The 23,955-nt window shown below is 30.9% G+C and overlaps 1 protein-coding gene across 1 annotated transcript in view; it reads right to left on the reverse strand.

Annotated features, from left to right (window-relative positions):
* The window catches only part of LOC143071219 (putative methyltransferase-like protein 24), a 94,532-nt gene that overhangs the window by 65,401 nt on the left and 5,176 nt on the right, over window positions 1-23,955 (reverse strand). Inside the window, exons 4-6 of the mRNA XM_076245394.1 lie at window positions 21,616-21,741; window positions 11,153-11,227; window positions 7,720-7,825 (exon numbers count right to left, since the gene is read on the reverse strand). Of these exons, the coding sequence (XP_076101509.1) occupies window positions 7,720-7,821 (102 nt within the window). The 5' untranslated portion in view covers window positions 7,822-7,825; window positions 11,153-11,227; window positions 21,616-21,741. The remainder of the gene's footprint in view (window positions 1-7,719; window positions 7,826-11,152; window positions 11,228-21,615; window positions 21,742-23,955) is intronic.

Consider the following 23,955-nt stretch of genomic DNA (forward strand, 5'->3'; position numbering starts at 1 on the left):
AAGGGTGTTGCTGACCAGAAAAGAGAAAACAAATCATGACGTCGCCAAAGGGATTACGAAACGTCAAGGCTATATCAGCAGAATTGTACAGACCTCTTCTTTATAATTTGTTTGGCTTTACAAATGTGCTATAGAGCATATTATCCTGTCTGAAAAAGGATTGAGACCAATTATTGTTTTTTTCAGTGATTATACGAGATCCTATATATTTAAAACGTATTTCTGAAATGATTGAACACGATGTTAAAGGACATCTTAAAAAAAATTACATATGCGTATAAACATATTAACAGAAACAATAATAGATCTATCATTAAAATTGATTTTCCGAATGTCGATATACATTCAATGTTCACATGATCGACCACAATTTTGCTACTTAACATAAGGGAGGCGAACTGAAATTAAAACTTATAAGTCGAAGCCATACTGACAATGCCATGGGGAAAAAAACGAAAAATGGCCAAAGACATCCAATAGTAAATTAATGGGGAATGTGTCCATGGGACACAGATGATGCCCCCGCTTGCATATAATGTTAACTTGAAAACTGTGAAAGTGAATCTACCAAAATTTGTAAGTGATCTTAGTTTTAAGGGAATAAGCATATTGTATCCGTTTCATTACGTTTGGTTGAGGCAAACTATAAACTTATAGAACGGAAACGAAAAAAATGTAGCAATTTTTTAAATTGTTATTAGGTATAACACTAGAACGGTAAAAGTGACGCCACCAAAATTTAAACTAGATCTGTGTTTTTTTTTGTTTTTTTTTGTGGCAATAAGCATTGTGTTTACATTTCCTAATATTTGTTTGAGGCAAACTTAAGTAGGAGAAGGAAAACCAATTTTGGGACGGACGGACGGGTGCATAATAAAATACAACAGTAAACGTTTATTCCCCCGATAGTTGCAGAAGGTCATGCATATAAAATATATAAAATCATGTTTCAATGGCACGCGAACGCAACACAAATATGAACACATACTTTGATCCAAATAGAACTGGTCATTTGCAAACTTAAATGGTGTGTTTATTATGACACGAAAGGAGATGTGGGATAAATGTAAATTGTAGGCAAAAGACCAACAAAAATAATGTTTTAAAGTTTGTTTCATAATATCCCTACTTTTTACCTATCGTTGGTTTTCTTCCATTATCATAGTGAGGACAATGCATAGATGTGAACATTTAAAAACAAATGTATATAAATTCCAACTTATGTATCTTTTGTTTTTTTGTTGATCGGCTTCGCCGCTGTTGACAATGTTTTCTCCTGGTACCAATCTGCTATATCCCCTACTCAGCTATGTGTTATCTATATATTGTTCAACACGGAAATTATATGACGTTCTGATAAATGTATCCAGTCTACATTTTATGAGCTGTAATGCTCAATCTAACAATATAAAAGAAAAGCTGCATGTGATTTTGGACTCTAATTCTAAATTTAATTCTAAATTTTTAAAGCAGCATTTGCACATGTATACAAACTGAATATCAACTGAATTCGAAATAACTGTAGTTCCGAAATGTTGCGCATGTTAAAATGCATTGACTGATGCACGCAGAAATATCTAAATCTTCAGTATAATATATGTACTTTGGTAAATATTTTGTTTTTGAAGTGGCGGTAACTTGAGTAATTTTCATGTAGTGGATCTCTATTTTTCCCTCGCCGCATTTTCGTGCTGAAAGCTTGTAATTCACAATGTTCCATTCAATTCATATTGACTGAAAAGCAACATTCTTTTTTTTATTATTTCTTTCATTTTGAAGGACAGTTTTACTTCCCGTTTGTCCGTGCATAAGGCTTCTTACCCTTTTCGATTCTCGTTCAAGTTTGTTGTCCATTTTTCTTGCTTACCGGTCTGAAGTAATTTCCGACATAATATTTCACAAATTTATGTCAAACAGGCAGCAATTAAATGAAGGCAACAGTAATATACCGCTGTTCAAAACTCATAAATCCATGGACAAAAAACAAAATCGGGGTTACAAACCAAAACTAAGGGAAACACATTAAATATAAGAGGAGAACAACGACACAACATTAAAATGTAACACACACAGAAACGGACCAAGCATCAGACAAAATCCAACGAGAATAACAAATATAACATCAAAACCAAATACATGAATTTGGGATAGACAAGTACCGTGACACGTCTTATCGCAATGTGAATTAACACTAAAAAAATAAAAGAAAACAAACGACGCAACGTTAAAATGTAACACACACAGAAACGAACTATAATTTAACAATGGCCATATTCCTGACTTGGTACAGGACATTTTTAAAGAAAAAAATGGTGGGTTGAACCTGGTTTTGTGGCATGCCAAACCTCCCTCTTTTATAGCCATGTGAAATATAACATCAAAAAGTTAAACTTTTTTGCTTAAATATTCTTTTGCTATACATTATTTGTTTTGAAATAGTACTTATTTTTTGTCTAGTACTTTTATTTTCAAATTCTATTTATAGACCATATCGCGGACTTGAAAGAAAGCACTGTAAAGAAAGGTTTTTGTTTGTATGAATATCCATATGTTTATATTTAAATGAGAAAATAGTTATTATAACAGGAATATCAAATCAAGAATATCAGTATTAACCTCTTTTTTGACGAGGATTGAATACGTCCTACACCATGTAGACGTTTTCACAGTTGTTTTGAGAAATACATTTATTTCTGTGAAAGAAAATGACTGAATGCAAGTCTGTGGCTATTTTTGCTATGGAATTTCAATATATAAAATGACAATATATAATGTAAGCTTAAATTTCTTATTGTGGGAGTGTATGTGTGTAATGAATTTACGTGTTTATAATATTCTTATCAATACTTCATTTCGTTTGAAATCACGTTTCATATCAACATATCCGATTTTCAAGTTAAGTCTCTGATCTGTTCTAATTACCAGCGTATACACCTTATCGCTAATCCCGGCTGACCCGGCCGCTTGAACTTTTGACGTCAACAACAATCACTTTTCCATTGTGGCGTCAGATATTTTGCTTTATGACGTCAAAATTTTACGGAAACCTGTGCGATATCCATTAATGGCGGACAAATAGCGATAAGGTTTATAGTAAGTTAATGTATGGACAATAACTCCAAGGTATAATACTATAGGCAAAATACTTCCAGGACCCATTCTTTGTACTTTAAACAGTTTTGTAGAAACATCGTGTAGAAGTTCTTGCAAGCATTATGTTGGTCAGCTAGTAAACCCAACTCAATAACTTTCCGACCATCACGACATGCTAAGTTACTTTCATTTTCATAGAAGGGAAGCACTGTTCAACTGTTACAAGTTATTTCATTTTACATACTTCTTTTTTTGTTTCATTTTATTGAGATGCATTTAATACTCTTCTTCCAGATTATTATTAACCATTATTCCGACGAAGCGGAATATATTCCAACATCTTGAAAATATTGTTTCTGTTGTACGGGAGATAACTCCCATAGCAACAAACGTCGATTTTTCCGTTTTCCACTTAAGGCGTTCATTTACGTACCTCTACCCTTCAGAGTAAGCCGCTGTGTTGACTTGCTGAAACCGACAAATGAGCGAATAACGCAATAGAATAAAAAAAAAACCTACCTCAAAACTCCTTATTCGTAACGGAAAGACGTCTGCTTTAGTTGGAAAGCAAGTCATTGAAAACGTCCGCTGTCGTCAAGCTCTATCCGCAACAATCGCAAAGGGAATTAATTAGGTGGCACTACAGTCGTCCGTAACGTCAAAAAGTCCGCCAAATCAATCGGTTAGAAGATTGACGTTAAAAGTATTTTGTTCAACTTGTCATGCTTTTATTATAATTGAATTTAAAAATTTGTAGGTTTTGCAACCAATATAGTATCCAAATACGGATACTAACAGCAATAATCTTAAATGAAACCGGGTTTCCTATTACATATTTCTACACAATTTTGAAGCCTTCATTTTTTACTGTTATACATCAATTTTAGTGAACACTTGTCGTGTCAATTTGTACCTGGTTTTGGCTGCGTTTCTACTTCTTACAGTAACGTAGATTTTTTTTTCATTGTACCTGTTTCCAAAGTGCTCTTAAATACTGATTGGATTATAGAGATAAATAAAATTTTGATTAAAACTTGTTGTTTTTCACAATTCCATACGATACTTTTATTTTAAAGTAATTAAAACCTTTTTTGATCCCCTACATACATGTAAATTGACGGTGACATTGTTTTCTTTTTCTACATAACGTCAAGTAACGCTAACAAAATATGTGTCAGGGTCATGTGCATAGTTCGAAAAGTGTAACACAAACAAAGTTTTTCTTTATTTTAATGCGTTTGCAACTATTACTACGTCTTAAAAAAAAATCTTTATACTGAAAATTCATATAAGACTAATTAATGATAGCATATGGATAGACATAAGCACAAAAAATAGAAAATGTCTGGTAGAAAACTCATATTATATGAGAAAAGGAAATGAAGGTCAGTTAAAATTATAGTTATATATTAAAGTTAAAAGCCTTGCTTATGTAATTATCTCTTTACTACATGCAAGTAAGCAACAGTAACAAGAGCAAAATCTAGCTTATCAAGTCAAACAAGAAGTAAATTCATAGAGATGTGTTCTAACAAAATTAAATTTATTCAAATGGCAATTTCTTGTAAAATTAAATCATCATTGATCATAAGGTTAAATGCACAAGATTTGTCCAAACAACTTTCATTTCATTACTAAGATTAATATCCAATTATTTAGGCAAACTATGCAATACTTTGTTTATCAATTTGTAAAGCAGCTGAAGCCCCATTTTTCTCTCTCAAAAGTATACTTTCAACATTTAAAAGTGCTACTAGCTGTGCTAGATATCCTAATAATTGAGTTTTATAATAATAATGATTATAAAGTTAAAAATTATGTCATTTTTACTTATAGTATTATTTTTGATAGAAATTTGTGTAAAATTTTTGGTAAACTTATGCTTTTTCTGTAATATTAGGATATTTTCTAGGCAGTACTGTAATGTTTAACTAAAAAAGAAAGGCTTGAGTTAAAAGGCATATTTTTTTACTTTGAAGAAACTTATTTTTTGACTCTTGGTCCCACTTTATAGAATATAAAATAATAATGATGAGTATAATTAAATATTTTCATAATAGTCTTTTTCATTAAGATTTTTTTATTGGTATAAACTATGTTTTATTGCAGTAAACATAATAAGAAGTGTTTTAAAATAAATTCTACAAGAAGTGAGTCCTTATATAAACCTTTATAAAAATTGCAAAGTAAATTTCATCAGCCAGAGCTAACTAATATATATAAAAAAAGCTTAATAATATAAATATCTTCATTTTTACCCATATTTTGTCTTTTAATTTTTAGATTTAATCTATCTCTGAAAAGCAGGGAAGTATTTCTTTTTAATATCATAATAACAATTTTGCAAATCGAATTTAATTAATTTTCTACTTTTTTTTTGTTGCTTTTTATTCATTTTGCTAGGTTTTAATTTTTGACTTGTGATATCAAGGGAAGGTAACTCCATGCACAAATCGGCAATAAAACCACCGCTTCGTGTCGAAAATAACTTGACGTTTGCGTATCCAATATTCAATTGGCTAGATATTCATATCGAGTGTTTGTCTTAATGAGAGGCTTCATTAGATTTAAATTCAGCCCATCATTTTTAGTTTCCTCGAAAATATTTAAATTTGTTGATCAGGAGACTTGACAATTTTCACACAAACTTCTAGGTTGAAGATAAAGTAAAGAATGAAGGACTTTGATTTAATGTGACGAGTTAAAACTATGAATATTTAAGATTAGTTGGATCAATAAGTTTCTACTACGACAGTGGTATTTAGTGGGTAAAAATGAGGTTTGTCTCATACGTAGTTTTACTGAACTTTCACATTCACGTGACTCTATTGTTGCTGATAGACTTGGGGTCAAATTGACCGCCTTTCCAACTGCTTGAGAGTTTTTAATTTGTACGACGTCATGTTGTGACATGACGTTAGTACACCAAGAGCATTTATGAATTTCACGGATTTTCATTTTATTTCTATTTTATTCATTTTTTAATTTGTACGACGTCATGTTGTGACATGACGTTAGTACACCAAGAGCATTTATGAATTTCACGGATTTTCATTTTATTTCTATTTTATTCATTGATCCAACTAATCTTACATATTCATAGTTTTAACTCGTCACATTAAATCAAAGTCCTTCATTCTTTACTTTATCTTCAACCTAGAAAGAAAGTGTACAGTATTTCTTTTTGTAATACATCATTAAAGAAATAACGGTTCTGTAATGTATTATTCAATTTCAATTTGAAAAAAAAGAAGTCGACATGTTTGCAAATAGGTCACATATGGAATGACGTGTTAGGTTATTATAAACGGCCTCCGCCATGCACATCTATGCATCTGCGCTCAGTTTAGAAATACCGGGAATTGTAGCACGCCGTTATTCACTTAGCGAAAAAAACACGTCATATCAAAATCTATATTAACCGTAGTTTTGTAGAGCTCTCAATTACTGTAAAACAATTCATCCATAAAAATTAAAAAAGAACAGAATTAGAATATCGTTTGCATAGCATTCGGTAACGCATAATAACAAATCTGTTATTAAACAATGGACATCTAAACAATTTTTCAAAAGAGTAAGGTGTCTTAACGTCGATTGCTGTCCTGTGTAATCATATTTGCTATGTGGCTTAGCATTTGAAGGTTGTCAATATCTAAATTTTCGTTGGGCCGGTTATAGGTTACTACAAATGTACGTGATATGGATTTTTATCATATGCGTGTGCCATGCTTTGATCTGTATACTTTCATAAGGTTTTTCTTTTGTCTTACACAATATTTGTATAATTGTTTATCTTACGATATCCTAATTCTATTACAAACATGAAAAAAAACACTTACTGATAAGATAGAAGTATAAGGAATAGTAAAACAAAAAGATGCATATACTTAAGAAAGACTGTATAAAATAATTTGACACTGGACAGTACGAAGAATACGAACGCATGACATGATGGTGTGAAAATAAAGTTTCCAAATGGAATCGAAAGAAGTCATATTTTATCAATGACTTGTAATTACAAAATACCTAAATGTATTTCGAATTATCAACCTCTAAGAACATGATATTACATGTGCAAAAAAATAACCAAAAAATTATGAATCGACTCGATCGTAAGAAAGATACATATTGACCTGCCCCTTTTATATTATTAGTTCGATATTTAATAAATACTCGTAGCATGGTTTTTCTTGTATTTCCTTGTTTCAATGTCCAAAACATTTCAATGGTTTTGCTTAGAACATATAATCGTGTATCCTCATTAGAGGGGGGGGGGGCAATACCTTTTTGTGTTAACCTGTTTTGGCCCTTTTCAAGGTGTAGTTACCTGTTATCTGAGATCAATTAAAGCTGTTAACTGTTTTCAACCAATTTTGTTAACTGTTATCAGCATTTTTGCATTTTTGGTTAACTGTTTTTGTCAAAATCTAGGTGTTGTTAACATGTTAACGGACCCCTGTTGCCCCCTATCATTAGAATACAAAATTTCTTTTTGCTACATCAAGTAAAAATAGATATTGGATGGCACTGGTCCGTGTACTTCAAAATTCCTTATATATAAGAGAATAAGATATTACAATTGACCTGTTTACTATCCAAACGTAAAGTATCAATTAATTACTATACCGATCCGTGTTTCACTGCATCACTCCATGTATCAAGTTTAATAGTCTGACCTCCAGTATTATTTTTGATCTTTTGTGATGTAAATATTTCTTTTCCATTCATTGTACTTAAAAAAAAATATAATCACGGTTAAATGTGTGTGGTTTGATACGTCTCGTCCTTTTTCTAAAAAAGTTAATCAGAAGGTACCAAGACCTTGTTGATAAATATTGCGTATCAACTTCACAAATAATACATGATGGTCTTGATGTATAAATTCTGCGTACTGATGTTGTTTATCATCTTAACAACGTGCTATATTTTTCTTTCATGTGTCTGTGTTCTATAATTAATATTACTTTTACTGTTGGATTGTTTTCTTTGATATACATTTAACGTGGCACGGTACTTATACATCCCATCAATGTGTTTGTATTATCTTTCATTTGTGCTGGTGTGTTTTGTAAATGCGACTTTCTGTGGTTCTTTGGTTTTTATAACGTGACTCTTTTGGGAATTTTGGGTTCTCAATGCTCTTCAACTTTGTATTTGTTTGGCTTTTTAACTATTTTGATCTGAGCGTCACTGATGAGTCTTATGTAGACAAAACGCGCGTCTGGCGTGTAAAATCATAATCCTGGTACTTTTGATAACTATTTACACCACTGGGTCGATGCCACTGCTGGTGGACGTTTCGTCCCCGAGGGTATCACCAGCCCAGTAGTCAGCACTTCGGTGTTGACATGAATATCAATTATATGGTCATTTTTATAAATTTTCTGTTTACAAAACTTTTGAATTTTTCGAAAAACTAAGGATTTTCTTACCCCAGGAGTAGATTACTTTAGCCGTATTTGGCACAACTTTTGGGAATTTTGGGTCCTCAATGCTCTTCAACTTTGTATTTGTTTGGCTTTTTAACTATTTTGATCTGAGCGTCACTGATGAGTCTTATGTAGACGAAACGCGCGTCTGGCGTATAAAATTATAATCCTGGTACTTTTGATAACTATCTGTACTTTAAAAGATCCTGTCAATATGTTATTGCTCTATAATATATCATTATGTTATGTTTCTATTATAAATTAGAAAAAAAACGTTAAACCACAAACATCAAAATTATTTAATCACGCAGTGGAATGAACCATTCTATAGAACTTATGGACTATTCTAAATCTCGGACTATTTTTTACATTATTTCTTACATACTTTTGATGTTTTAACCCTGTATGCTTACATTGCCCACGTGAAAATTTAAAATTGTTTGTATAAACATTAAACGACAAAAATATGTGACGTATAAATTTTCTGACATCAGACACTGCAAGAGTGTGTTTTTTATTTGATAGATGCTTTTGTGTTTTGTTAAATTGTTTCTTTTAAAATTGTAACACGATGATGACTTCTGTATCCATATTTTAACTATTTTATTTGTTATGTCTTTTTAGTTCACGCATCATTGTAAATATAACGGAATTTGATGACGCTGTTAACAAAGTGAGAGGTTTAGCGCTATAAAACAGGTTTAATAAAACATTTTCTATATTTAAAAATGCCTGTACCAAATCAGTAATATAACAGTTGTTGTCATTCGTTTTTGATGTGTTTTGTCATTTGATTTTGCCATGATTAGGGACTTTCCGATTTGATTTTCCTATGAGTTCAGTATTTTCATGATTTTGATGTATCATCGGTCGTAAATTTGTATTTGTACACTATTTATATACAAAATGCATAACGTTTAATACAATAGAGTAATATACAAATAGGACATCAAATGTCAGGATAATTGGTCGTGAAGAGAAAATATGTGTTTTTGCCTCATAAAAACTTTTGTTATTGGAAACGATAGAGTCAAATACATTTTCACATAACTGCCTTTACGCTTTTTATTTTTCTCATTGTTGAAGGCATACATTTTAACTATAATTGAATGCATCCAATTCGTTTGAACGTTGGTTGATATTTGTCTTTTTAGCCATCATTCTTAAATTTCTTTATTTTGATATATCATATTGTTTCATTTTCAAATGATCGACCAAACACGTGCTTTTAAAATAACTCATACACCGTCTACTGTAAATTCAGAAATTAATGCGAAGTTTTTAATTTTTGCGAAAAATGCGTCAGAATTTTAAACGCAATAACTTAAACTCTCATTTTGAAATATTTTATATGAATTTTACAGAATTTGTTTCAAAATCGTAAAAATTAAAATTGCATTTAAGTCTAAAATAACAAAATCGCAATAATAAATGCACGCAATCATTTCTGAAATTACTCTATATGATTTTCGAAACACCCCATAGTATATTGAACGACAATCAACTTAAAATGTGTATCATTTTGAAATATTGCAGTAAGTTCTTTGAAACTTGATTTTCTGTCCTGGTAGATCATTGTCTGCAGCTGAGAATGGTATATATCTATACTATTAAACTGAAAGACCTCATTTTGTCTGTCGTTTCTCTTCCTATACAATAAATTAATCATCATGCATCTATGTCCATTGGGTACTATGCATAATCGCATTTGTAATTTATTCTGATGATTGAGTTATTTTGGGATAAAAACGAAAAGAAAAGGCGTCCGGATATTGTTTCCGTCATCAGACCAACTTTTAGCCTTAGATTAGACTTCTGGTTTTAAACTTGCACATGATTTCCATAACTACTCGCAGAGAAGACAATTATTTTTGCGTTTATCTACATACATGTAAAAAAAATAATTGTTGAAAGTGAAAGTAATGAGTTGTCCAAAATGAAACTAGGGTAGAAATTAGCATTTGTCATTTATACAAGATTAAAATCCTACCATTGTCATGTTAATAGGGCTCTCAAAAGAAAAATTACCGATGAATTGTCTTACAAGTACATTTTATTAGAATAATAGTGGTATATAAGCAGTTAGTTACATTAATTTCATGTTTGAATCAGTGCATTTTTTTAAATTTAATTTGATTTTTACCAAAAAATGCGTTGTAGCAAAGGGGATAAGTGATTGTTGTTTGAGGCTTAAAACGCGAAAATAATGGAATTTACAGAAAGGAAACAAATCGCTGACTTTAGAAAAATGGGAGAGGGATTTTGATAATTTTTCTGAAATTCTCCAGACATCCCACATTTTGCGAGCTGTAAATGCCCGCGATTTCGCTGATGTGTCATAGTGTTTATGATATGCCGTTTGTAAACATGTTGCTTCTTTTTATATATTGAGTCTTTAAAGTAATTGAATTTCATATTTCGTACCATCGTTAACGGACGCTACAAGATAAAATAGATACACTGAACAATTTTTTATATAGTTATTAGTTGATATATCCTGTTGATACTTAAGTCAGACATTTTGTTACAGGACTTAATGTTGGTAAATATTAATCTAACAAAAACCTACAATATTTCAGGGGTTGCACGAATAATGGAAAAAAAACCAATTGTGTATCAACTTATAATACCTTGGTTTCTGTCTGTGGACATCGATCTTATAAGTCAGGTCTACACTTTGGACATTTTCATAGTCATCTACTGTACTACAAAAAAGAAAAAAAAAATTTTCTTAATTGCATTGCTTTTAATAAATAATATATGAAAAGAATATTTTACACGATTTTTAGTTTCTTTGCAAAACGTTGCATTTCTCTGATAATGCAAAGAGAAAATGCAAACAGTTGTGTTCATGTTTTTTTAATGTAACCGTTATAAGGTGTATATGTCATATAATTGGTGATTCAAGGAGCATTTATTTCTAACAGTAATTCATCAGCACTGATTTTCGAACTCGTCAATGACATTGCTGCTTTAACCTACGCAATAGGTTTTAGAAAAATCTGGAAAGTACAAATAAGAGCGTTGACGATGCCATTTTTCATAAATTAATTTTTAGAATCACAACCTTAATCATGAGTTAATGGAATAATTATAGGAATCTTGTAAGCAAAATTTAAAAAAAAAGCTATTTTTTTTCTGAGTGATCAAAGATCAGTTCCTTCGATAGTGTAGACAGTAGATCGACAAAATGGGTTGATTTTATTTACCAACTTTGTAAAAACATGAGCAAGCAACACGATGGATGCCACATGTGGTATAAAAGGGGTATAGACTGTGGTGAAAAAGACGAAACGTGTTGTGGATAGTTGATATTTGACGTAGTAGCCGTAGATGTTTATTGACTAGAACTATGCATGTCGGTGATTATAAAATGATTGCCTTTACTAGTACTAGAAATGAATTGTGTTCACTATTATTTAAATGTACTTGGTCTTTTACTTGTAAACAAAATCTGTTATCACTATTACTTCGTTGATCCGGCGATGAAGAATCACTAAAAAACTTTTGAGCTTTCTTGAACGTTTTTTTTTTCCAGCGTGGCATCACTGATAACCATTCATAAAATCCAAAAATCACTATAAACTTCAGCCTCAAATAACACTGCCATATCTGTTGGTAATACGAAGACGAAGAATTGTTTTCAATTTATTTTAGTGTAAACAAGGTTTGATTGTGAAAATAATAAAATATACCTTACAAATATTAGATTTTGTTGTTGTTGTTTTTTTTTGGGGGGGGGGGAGGGAGAGGGGCGGGATGAACAAACGACAATCCCTAAAATATTCCATACATGTTAATGGTTGATTGGTAAATGTTAAGTTTGTGTTTTGCTCTGTTTTGCAATAACTACAAACAATAGAACAATTGTGTTCAGTACTTTTAGTAATACTAATGAAAAAAAATGTCTCTCTGACAGGGTATATTATACATTGACCTCATTGCATGAATATCTTAAATGTTAAAGTTGTGTGAAACTTGCACATGGTGTAATACAGCCTTCATCTTTAAGAATTTCAACATAACACTAATGGTTAGTAAAGCATTCTTGTTCATTCTAGGTTAGTAATTAATCAATGTTTGTGTTTGATATTTTTCTAGAATATGACGTAACTTATTACGTTTGAATATTAATTTCCTTAACACTATTATGTAATTATTTCAATTTGTATACATTCGCCACCTAATTTGTTCAGCCATATTGAATCTCGATGTAACGTCATGAAAAAAAAATAACTCTAATATCATCGATCTCCTATGTTGGAGGTGAGGAACGCCTACGAAAAACAAGAAAAAATAACTCTGTTAGGAAAACACGTGTTGGTGTGTTTACTTATTTATCTAGTTTTTTAAAGCCTTTACAACATTAAATTCCTGCGAAATATTTAAATTGCTTGAAAGAATTATTATACTAGTTAATAAAATAAACGATACACGACTTTGGATATATTTTTTCAAAAAGTATAAATATACATGTAAAACAAAATAAGATAGACTATTTAAAAAAAAAGCTTTCATTTGCAATATAGGCTTATATCATACTACAAATCAAAACCTGTCGGAAAGTCAATAAATTCCTTGTCAAAATTTGGTACAATTATTGCTGAAAGTTTGATAAAAAATCTACACACAATTTTCAAAGCACTAAATAGATATTCAACAGTTAATCAAGTTATGTGCATGTAGTAAATAATGGGTCGAAATATTTGTTTTACTATTTTTTGTAAATCTCAAAAAATGCACAAACAAAATGGTTTACGTCATAAATCAATGTTTTAGATCACACTGTGAATTTGGAACCTTTACGATTAGTTTTAAGATTGTTACCCTTTATTAAATTTCTCTTTACACATACTGTCTATGGTGAATCAATTGATAACGTATACATTGTTCCACTACTGAATTATCTATTCTTCTCACCAGTACATTTGATACAATTAAAAACCTGATAATAAATTGTTCAAATAAGGCTTTCGAAAATAGTGGAATTAATTACCTTTGGAGTGTCAGAACTCGTTGGAAGTACTTGATAAATTGCATGTATATATTGGTGATTTTGTATCTTGTCAAAGTTGTGATTTTTCTACCCTATATACCACATAACCTCACATTCTCATTAAGAAAAAAATCACACACCTAAATAAATGGGCATTTAAAAAGTCAGAATGTGAATATATAAGTTCAAACTCTTTCAGGTCATTTTTAAGTAGCAATAAACAAAAAAAAAACTATGTCAATTGGACATGCTTTGATACTATATATACCCTTGCATTTTTACTAGATAACTTTTTTGTTTGCTTTGGAGATTCCGTATATCGTCAGGTTATCGGAATTTTAATGGGGACTAACTGTGCACTACTTATTGCGGACCTCTATTTGTATTGCTATGAGTTATAATGTATGACAAAAATCAGCAAATACCCATCAAAACAACATCTGATACACTAATGTAATAATACTTTTAGATATTTGGATGATATTTTGGCTCTCAATAATGACGACTTCAGTATGTATACTAAAGAAATTTATCATGTTGAACTTACTTTAAATAAAACTTATACTAACAATGACCACTGCCCGTTCCTCGATCTTGAAATCTATATCATTAACGGAAAGCTTAATACTGAAATAAATGATAAAAGATATGATTTTTCGTTTCATATCGTTAATTATTCATTTTGAGATGATGATGTTCCCTTGTCACCATCTTACGGTTTTTATATATCTCAACTTGTACGATTCGATCGTGTTTGTAACAGTGATTTATATTTTTACGAGAGACATTTATGTATTACTGAAAATTATTACACAAGGGTTTTCAATATCACAAACTAGTCAAAACATTTACTAAATTTTATCATCGGTATAAGGACATCATTCGTAAATATAGCTCAATATGCAGACTTCTTATACTTTCAGGTATTTCACATCCAACTTTTAATGGAAATATTCTTTAAAAGCAAAAAAAAAATTCAATATTCACCTCAGAAGCAAACAAAACCTTTAAATATACTTATTAAGAAGGGATATAGTTGTCAGGTCATTAAAGATCGCATATGTCGGAGTTAATATTGATTCACTTATAGGGTCTTTGCATCGGAAGTAAACACATTTATCGAAAAACCAGTTGTTGGCATAAAACGGGTTATGTTCTTCCCATATATGTTATATCCAATTGATATTTTATCGTGTGGTTTTCTATGTTGTGATGTTATGTTATTATTTCGGAAAAAGGGAGAAGATTTGGTACCATTAAAACGTTTAATCCCGCTGCGAATGTTTGCACCTGTCCTAAGAGAGGAATCTGATGTACAGTAGTTGTCTTTTGTTTTTGTAATGTGTACGTGTTTCTCGTTTCTCGTTTTTTAAATAGATTAGCCCGTTGGTTTTCCCGTTTGAATGGTTTTACACTAGTAATTTTTGGGCCCTTTATAGCTTTTTGTTCGGTGTGAGCCAAGGCTCCGTGTTGAAGGCCGTACATTGACCTATAATGGTTTACTTTTATAAATCATTATTTGGATGGAGAGTTGTCTCATTGGTACTCACACCACATCTTCCTGTATCTATATGATGGCATGATACTAAACCCCTAACGGGAAGGATTGTGCCAGATATTCATATGGTGAAGACATAATTTTTCTATCAGTGTAATTGAAGCCTGGAGCTGCCATGTCAATTAACTGCTAGTAGCCTGTTGCTATTTATGTTTTATAGTCATTTTGTTTATTTTCTTGCGTGAATTTTTTCGCTGCATTGAAGACCTGTTGGTGACCTTCTGCCGTTGTCTGTTCTATGGTCGGGTTGTTGATTTTTTGACACTTTCCCCATTTCCATTCTCAATTTTATTTTAACGATTTCTTGTGTGGCCGAACTTTGCTTTACAAAAAAACGGAGAAACTGTGTGATTTAAAAAAAATAATTGATGGCAAACATTATCTTTACCTTAAAAGAGAGGTTGACATCATTAGTTAGAACTTCTGTTTTAAAATTGTGGTATTATGTAAATTTTGTCCAAAAATTTGAATTTTGACAAATAACGTCAAGAAAGGAAATATTTATTTTAGTAAACTAATTTATATTTGCGTGGTTCTTATCACCTTCAATATAAGTCGTATAAACGGAAACCTTCATCTTTTATTCGAATAAAAGTCGTGTATCGTTTCTTTTGTTGACTAGTATATTTCCGTTAGTATTTAACTATAATTAAACGTTGTTTCATTCAAAAAGTCATACAAATGAATTAAAAAACAACGTAAACAAACAAACACGTGTTTTCCTATAAGCTAGAATACGTGTTGCTCAATTATATACTTGTTATTAATCTGCTGACATCGGGCAAGAGGCTTTATATTTAAGTTTTGATCAAATATTTTATATGATTCCATCAAAAAATAACAGTTCTCTTAGTGTCCGCCAAGAACCAGGAATTGAAGCTAAAACCTTTCCATTACACATCTGGTAAATATCCTTGTGTTAAATGATGAAAAACTGACAATTGGAAGGTACTTTAATCTTGATGAAAGTTGAAAATATATTTGCAAGAGATTCTTCCTTCCTACATATATTTTATTCAATATGTATCAGAGCTCAATAGTGTGATTTCAAATGTACAGATATCTCCCAGAAAACAATGTCCTCTTTCAAAAATAAGAAAATAAAGTTACAAGAGAAATGATGTGCAACAAAGACACCTTAAAAATGCAGCTATAGAATATTTCAAAGAACGCATTATTGACAAAAAAAAAGATATAGTTGAAACAATAAGACAGTAAGTACCCAAAATTCATTATTTTTTTTTTCTTTTGATTTCAGATGGTTAGAAAATGTGAACACAAAATTGAAACAGCAAGGCGACATGGACAATAGTGTACATATGACATGGAATGTTCAATCTAAAGTTCTTTGACGGCATCATGTTACAGCAGCAAACATGTTTGATCAGCAATTCCATACATTTCTGATGATTGTTATCCTGTCAGAAGCTTTCTGTGGGATTTCATCTTGTCAGAAGCTGAACCAATAGGAAAATTTAACGACTATTTCTATCCAGTTGATTTCAACAAAAAGGTTCTCTCAACACTCAAAGTTTATTTTAGGTAGAAAATGCTTCAAAATTTGAAGAGGATGTTAATGAAGAAAGTATCACGTTTATTAACAAATACATTACATGTGAGATACCGCATCAAAATAAAAACAAACAATTGCATAACAATGATATAGCAGTACATCAACGTAGCCAAAAATTTTCAAGAGGGATTGCAATAACAGCAAAGCAGTTAATTGATTTGGCTTAAAACAGATAACAAGAAATTGAAAACGGACAATAAAAGATAACAGTAAATGAGATATTGAAATCAGTCCGATCCAGGACTAATCCAGTTAATCTTATAATATTACCGGTTGTATCGATCTATACCTAGACCTTGACAGAGACATATTATATATATATTAAAATATAATCTTCATTAGGTATCCTGGCCATATCATTATGTATTAATAATTGAATAGTTTTGAATTTAATATGTACGCATGTACATACAAGGACCATATGCATTATTCCCATATATTATAATAAATAAAATTAAAATTTGAACAATTCTTAATATCAAGAAAAAGGAAAACATATGGCTAGAGATACCTGATGAGAACAGGCCTAGGTCCACACAACCTTAACCGAAACACCTGTTATATATATGGTGTACAAGTTTATCATTTCGTATTTATTATAATTTGTATTTTGACTTTGTACGACTTGTAATGTGTACGTAAAGAGTATATGAAAATTGCAATGTGTACCAATTTCGACTTAAATTCCCTTAAAACGTAATTGTATAATAATTTATAACATGGATGTCGAATGTTTCTGAACGAAGTTACTAGTTTCTGTTTTTGTTAAAAATAATATATCAAACGCACAGGCATTTGATAGATCACTTTTGTGATTTTTATATTTAATTTTCTAAGAAAATGAAGCCAGTGACAAATAATAATTTGATTTTATAGGATGATTTTTTCTGAAGAGCAATATCAAATGTATAGTATGGATTTTGTTTAAAAAAGAATGATGCACACTATTAAATTTGTATTCAATTAACCCATGATAAACCTTCAAATACCCTCAGATCTGTATCTAGTGTCTGTTTGTTGAGCTATGCAAGAACCCGACCACGTCCTTTCTGTGTAGTATTTCTATGTGTATCCATCTGCTGAGTTAATCCTTTTTCAACTGATTTTATAGTTTGTTATTATATTGAACTGTTATACCACTGTCCCGGGTTAGCGGGAGGGTTGAGATCCCACTAACATGTTAAACCCCGTCACATTCTTTATGTATGTGCCTGTCCCAAGACAGGAGCCTGTAATTCAGTGGTTGTCGTGTGTTCATTTGTTACATATTTGTTTTTCGTTCTTTTTTTTTACAGAAATTAGGCGGTTAGTTTTCTCGTTTGAATTGTTTAACATTTGTCATTTCTTAGCCTTTTATAGCTGACTGTTCTGTATGAGCTTTGATCATTGTTGAAGGCCGTATAGTGCCCTATAGTTGTTAATTTCTGTTATTAAATTAAAAAGGATTAAAAGACTTCTAAGTTTATGGACCCGACAGACGTTTCTCATATACTCTACACATGCAGAGGTTGATAACTTTAACTAGGAAATGATATTGTAGCTATGTTCATGATTAAAACTAATTGAAGCACACTACTTAAAAAAATACAAAATTTCAGGAAAATATTTAAGCTTTGAGCTGCGGGAGCAAGAGTATGGCTTACCAAGAATTAGGACACATCAGATGGTTTGGTAAATAGAGTAATGGGAACAAAAGTATCAATCAAGGACTACTCGCCTAACTGTCCCCAAACTATAATATATGTTCACTTTGAAATTGAAAGAAGTTGAAAAAATGCTAAGGTACAAAAGATTATCAGTGGAAAATGTTGTGTTGAATTGAAACCTTTAAGTTAAGACATTCCGTTACGCAATTGTGTACAAAAACAGGTTCCATTGAAGTTAGATTGGGCATACACTATTTACAAAGGTCAAGGATTAACAATTCAATGATGTGTTGTTGATCTAAATAAATATTTCATGTATCGTCAAGCATATTTCACGCTTAGCAGAGTTACCTCTAAACTGACAATTACATTGAAAGTATAGAAGCTGACAAAAATGACAAAAAAATCTTCTGACCCACATATTGTAAGAGTTGTTTCAGAAATGACAAGATTTTTGCCTGAAATTGTTGATGAAATTGAGTAACACACAAGATTATTATAGATAGTAAATCACAATATTCAAGGTTTACAGACTCATGCAGACGATATGAAACACAATCCAAACATGAGAAGTTCTAATCATATTTGTCTTACTGGAAAAAAGGGGTGAACGATACCAAAGGGGCAGCCAACCTGGTTCATGATTTCATTTTTTTCTGGAAAGGGAATGCAGCATGGAGGTGTACGTGTGTTGTACAAGCTTTCAACAGAAACTGACATATGCGACTTGACATCAATTCTAGAATATATAGTTTTCAAGAAAACAAGTAAACAAGTGAAAATATTATGGGAGCTACTGTATACAGAACTCAGAAGTATTATCTAGAAAAAAAATGAAAAACATGGAGATCTTAGACAGTAAGTTGAAAGAATTGTTAAAAAAAAAGTTGTAATTTGTGATTTTAATCAAGTATTGTAAAAGGTAGTTGTACATAACTCAAGTTCATGTCATCAAAGGCTTCAGACAGCTTGTTAGTATTCCAACAACAGAAGGTGTGGAACTCTTGAATATTTTGTATGTAAAAGGATGTTAAAGTGACGGAGTGTTTTAGAATAAAGCATATTGTATTGTATTGATACACATGTAACAATGATTGCAGCTATCATGAGGCACTGAAAACATTCATTCTATATGACTAAAATGAGTAATGTAAACGAATATATTGAACCAACAGCGCCAATATTATGAAACTAATATACACATATTAATTTTAATTTTGATTTTAGACATACCATAAATTAAAAAAATATATACATTATGAAGTCCAACCCTACGTTCAAGTCGTAGGATGCGGATATCAGCACTGGAACACGTTTGAGCGATACTCACAAACAAGGCCCTGGCAACAAATACCATAATGATCACTGGACTTGTTAAGGAGTTTGATCATCTGAATGGGCATGAACTATTTGCCACTGGATTTAAATCGAGCAAAATCCAATCGATTTATTAAAAGTGACTAAAATCAGATTAAATTATTGAGCCGGACGTTTATATTTTCCGATTAAAGTGTGTGCATTTGAACTTAAAAGGCCTTCAATTGTTTTATGAGCAATTGGTGCTTAATTATATATTTCAATTGTTTATATATATATTTTTTTAAATGATGGATGGTTTTCATTCAAAACAATCGTTAATGCAAATGGATAATTCCGTTTATTGTAACCAAATGTGTCAATCAATACCTGATCATTTTACTCAACTCATATTTTTAGTTCCTTTGAAAGTAGAAATTGTAGAAGCTACTACACGTGGTGCATAATTAACTACTTCAATATATTTCAATAGATTACTTTAAGATATATGTTTTTGGTCAGACACTAGGTTTCTTTGAACATTTATCAGATATCACTTTTAGGTCTCTGCATTATTTTACCATCGGAAGGAAAAATACATATCTTCAAGATGAACATGTATCACACTTTAATATTTTTTTTTTTAATTATTTCTTCATTCGAATAATATTGATCGCCGTGTGATAGACATAGTCTGCATATGTGAATTTATATTGTAGAGCACCAATTATTTATTTAATTAAATAAGGTTTGTCATACACAAATTCGTCGAAATTCAAATCTTATCTTTTACGATTAAATACTAAAGAACTGTTTGTCATGGTACCTTTGATAACTTTTTTGTATCCGGGTTCAGTGGTGTAATGAAAATGTTAAGCGAGGACACGATGTCTTATGTTTCATTTAATCTGAATCCCTGCCAACATAATACCAGTATGCATTCACATATAGTGTGGATTAAATCCCTATGTATGTGTCCAAAAGTAAATTACATGATGTAAGAACTTTGACATCCCTTTTTAAGTCACATTCGTGCTATTTTTGTACTATTTGTTTGTTCCAGAAAATCATGTGTATGCATAAGTATTCGTGCATTCCATTCATGTACATAAAGATACTATACATTTTAGCACATCACATAAGCGGACCAGATCGCAAATTTAATTAAATTTCATTATGATTTATGAAAATATACATTTCATTTTTTAATACTTTGCATGCACCTATCTACAATGTGGCAGTATTTTGTTTTAATTTTCGTTTTGCCTTTTAGTCGTGCTTACTATACGATAAGGACAATGTTCATTGTTGGAAGCCCGTTTGTCTTCTTAGCTGCTTAAATGTGTGTGCACTTAATCAAAATCTGTGGGTGATTCTTATCTCAGAGACTTCAATAAAACCTCTATAAGCCAACATTAGGGATGTAGAACTTTAAACACTATGGACAATTAAGACCATAACTATACAATCACATCTGAGACAAGTACAGCATAGATTTAATTACGCTACCAGCGACATGAAGTTAAAACATTTATTTTGTAATTAGAGTAAGTTTGTTTCTAACTTTTTTTAACTGTTCTATTAGACAATCTGTGAACAATTGATATCGTGCTTGACCATGTTTTCATCTAAATTTGAACTATATTTGTGTATTTATTTTTGTTTTCAATTATTGAACATAATGTGTATTATATCATGACAGTGCATCATAGGCCTATTTGACTGGCTGAAAGTTACTTTTTTTATATAATTGTTTGTTATAATTCAGGTTGCATGTTAATATTAGAATATACATTCATTCATTAATGCATTCATATATTTCAAACTGTACATCGCTCAATAGTACGTTACAGCATTCCAGATGCAATACAATTAGAACTATCCATGTTGCAGTCCGTTGTCAGATGGTAAACGACATTTCAGTCAATACTGATAACAGTTGTATTACTGTGCTGTATTTTACAAACTATCTTAGCTAGGATTGAATATTTAAAAGATTAAAAAAAACAAGAAATATAGTTTACCTTAGAACATGGATAACTGTCTTGCTGTTTGGTTTATTACAACCATCCTTACAAATATTCCATCCGTTTTTTATAGACCCGTGTCGACTTCGTTTGGCACAAAAATGTTGTACCGTTGTAGTAATTCTATCAAAAACAAAACAATATGATAATGAAGAGCAAACAATGAAATATTTCTTTTGCTATAATTTTGCCTTTTTCGAGATTTTAATTCAAGAAAATTGTTCAATATTTGTGTATGCTTTAACTTCCAAAATATTGTTTTGCGACATTTTATATATTTTTGATATTCAAACTGCTCATCACAGACCGGACATAATCTAAATACGCAGAACTCTTCTCACAAAAGAAGAAAGGAAATGGGGAATGTGTCAAATCGACAACAACCCGACCATATAGCAGTCAACAGCCGAAGTCCAACAATGGGTCTTCAATGTAGCGAGAAACTCCCACACCCAGAGGCGTCCTTCAGCTGGCCACTTAAAAATATACTTAACATATATCCATTAATTCTTAGAGAATATAATTCATTTCTTCAGTTTATCTAATGTAATATGTTTAGGAATGAAATGCTAAATGATGCATGTATCCGTGTACATGTTACAAACATCACAAAATCTGACATTTATCATTTTCCAAATTCGTATGTTTGTTTAACATACAAGCTTAGTCTTGTTGTGTGAAAATATTGCTCTTCATATAGAAAAAAATACTCGTTTGGCACAAACATATTATCAACTGTAATTTTTCTATTAAAAAATAATTAATATCATTATAAAGAGTGAACATTGAAATATCTTCTGCTAGTATGTTGACTTTTTTTAAAACTTTGATTCAAGAAAATTGATCGATTCTTGTGTATGCTTATGCTTTCAAATGATTGTTTTGCGGCATTTTATATATTTTTGATATTCATAATGCTCATCACAGACTGGACATAATCCATTTACTGATATGATTGATCAATTTGAAATATACTAATAAAATGTTTCAATTAAGGTAGATCATTATTATAGACTTTTTGAGACAGAATTTTCTTATAATTTGCCAAAATGAAGATTTTACTATTCTTTTTTCAACAATGTAATAAAAATATGGGACACCGTGCTATTTTTCATGCTATAAGGTTTTATGCTATGCTTTACGAAAACAAAAAGAAAAAATGGTGTCACCGAACTTATTTTCTTGCTACAAGTGAGAAGAAAAAATCCTATTAGTCCAGTATATTTTTTTCTTTTTGTTTTCTTTATATACATAAACAATGTAACCGTTAAATTGCAAATCTATCTCAAGATGTGCAGAGTTGGGCAAATAACTAGACCATTTTTTTACTGTGACTGTGCAATTCAATATGTCGGTTTACCATGAATCTACCTTAAATAATACTTTGGATGAATAATGTTCAAAGTCATCATGTGAAAGATTGAATCGTCGATGTTTAGTGATTTACGACTGTCTTTGCTTTATTGTTCTGGTCAATTTCGTTAACAATATTCTATCCCTATGCCATCTCATAATGTAAACATAGTTACACCTAATAATCAAAATTAAGTATCGTTCGGTAGAAACGAGTATCGAATACAAAAAAGTTACTGGACTAATTGGTTTTCTATTAAAATGTTGTTGTGTTCTTAAAAAAAGAATTTATTAAAGCGGCGCCCGGGATATTTAATATGAACCAACATCAATTAAAATTCTGAAAGTATTGCGTTCATTTACTATTGCGATTTTGTCATTTTAGACTAAAATGCAATTCTATTTTTTCATATAAAAAAACCAAACAAAATGTAATGCAATAATAACCTTGTCGCATTTTTCACAGTATTAAAAACATCGCAATAATCCTTAATTTAAAATAACTGTTTAAATCATTGCCAGTTTATATAATTAGTTCTTGTAGTAAATGGGAAATTAAGTTTGTTATAAAATTAAATCATAGTTAATATAAATGAGTGTTTTTGTCCATATCACATTTTGAGCACGATCTGCTTGCCCTTCTTGAATTCAGCCCATGCGTTTGTCAGGGTTCATATTGCGAGGATACAACAAATCCTGGTATTTTTAGTGAGTTTATTTATAACCACTAGGTCAATGCCACTGCTGGTGGAGTTTATTTTCCTGAGGTTATCACCAGGCCAGAATTCAGCACTTTTTGTGCTGACATGAATTATTATTGATATAGTCATGTGTTTGGCAAATCTTTAATGACTTTTGGTCCTAAATGCTCTTAAACTTCGTTCTTTTTTTTGCCTCAGTATCTGTTTTTTTTATTTGAGGTTGACTGATGAGTCTTTTGTTGACGAAACGCGCGTCTGGAGTAAATACAAAATTTAAATCCTG

The sequence above is a fragment of the Mytilus galloprovincialis genome, chromosome 1 (genome assembly GCF_965363235.1).
Source record: "Mytilus galloprovincialis chromosome 1, xbMytGall1.hap1.1, whole genome shotgun sequence".
Taxonomy (NCBI): Eukaryota; Metazoa; Mollusca; class Bivalvia; order Mytilida; family Mytilidae; genus Mytilus; species Mytilus galloprovincialis.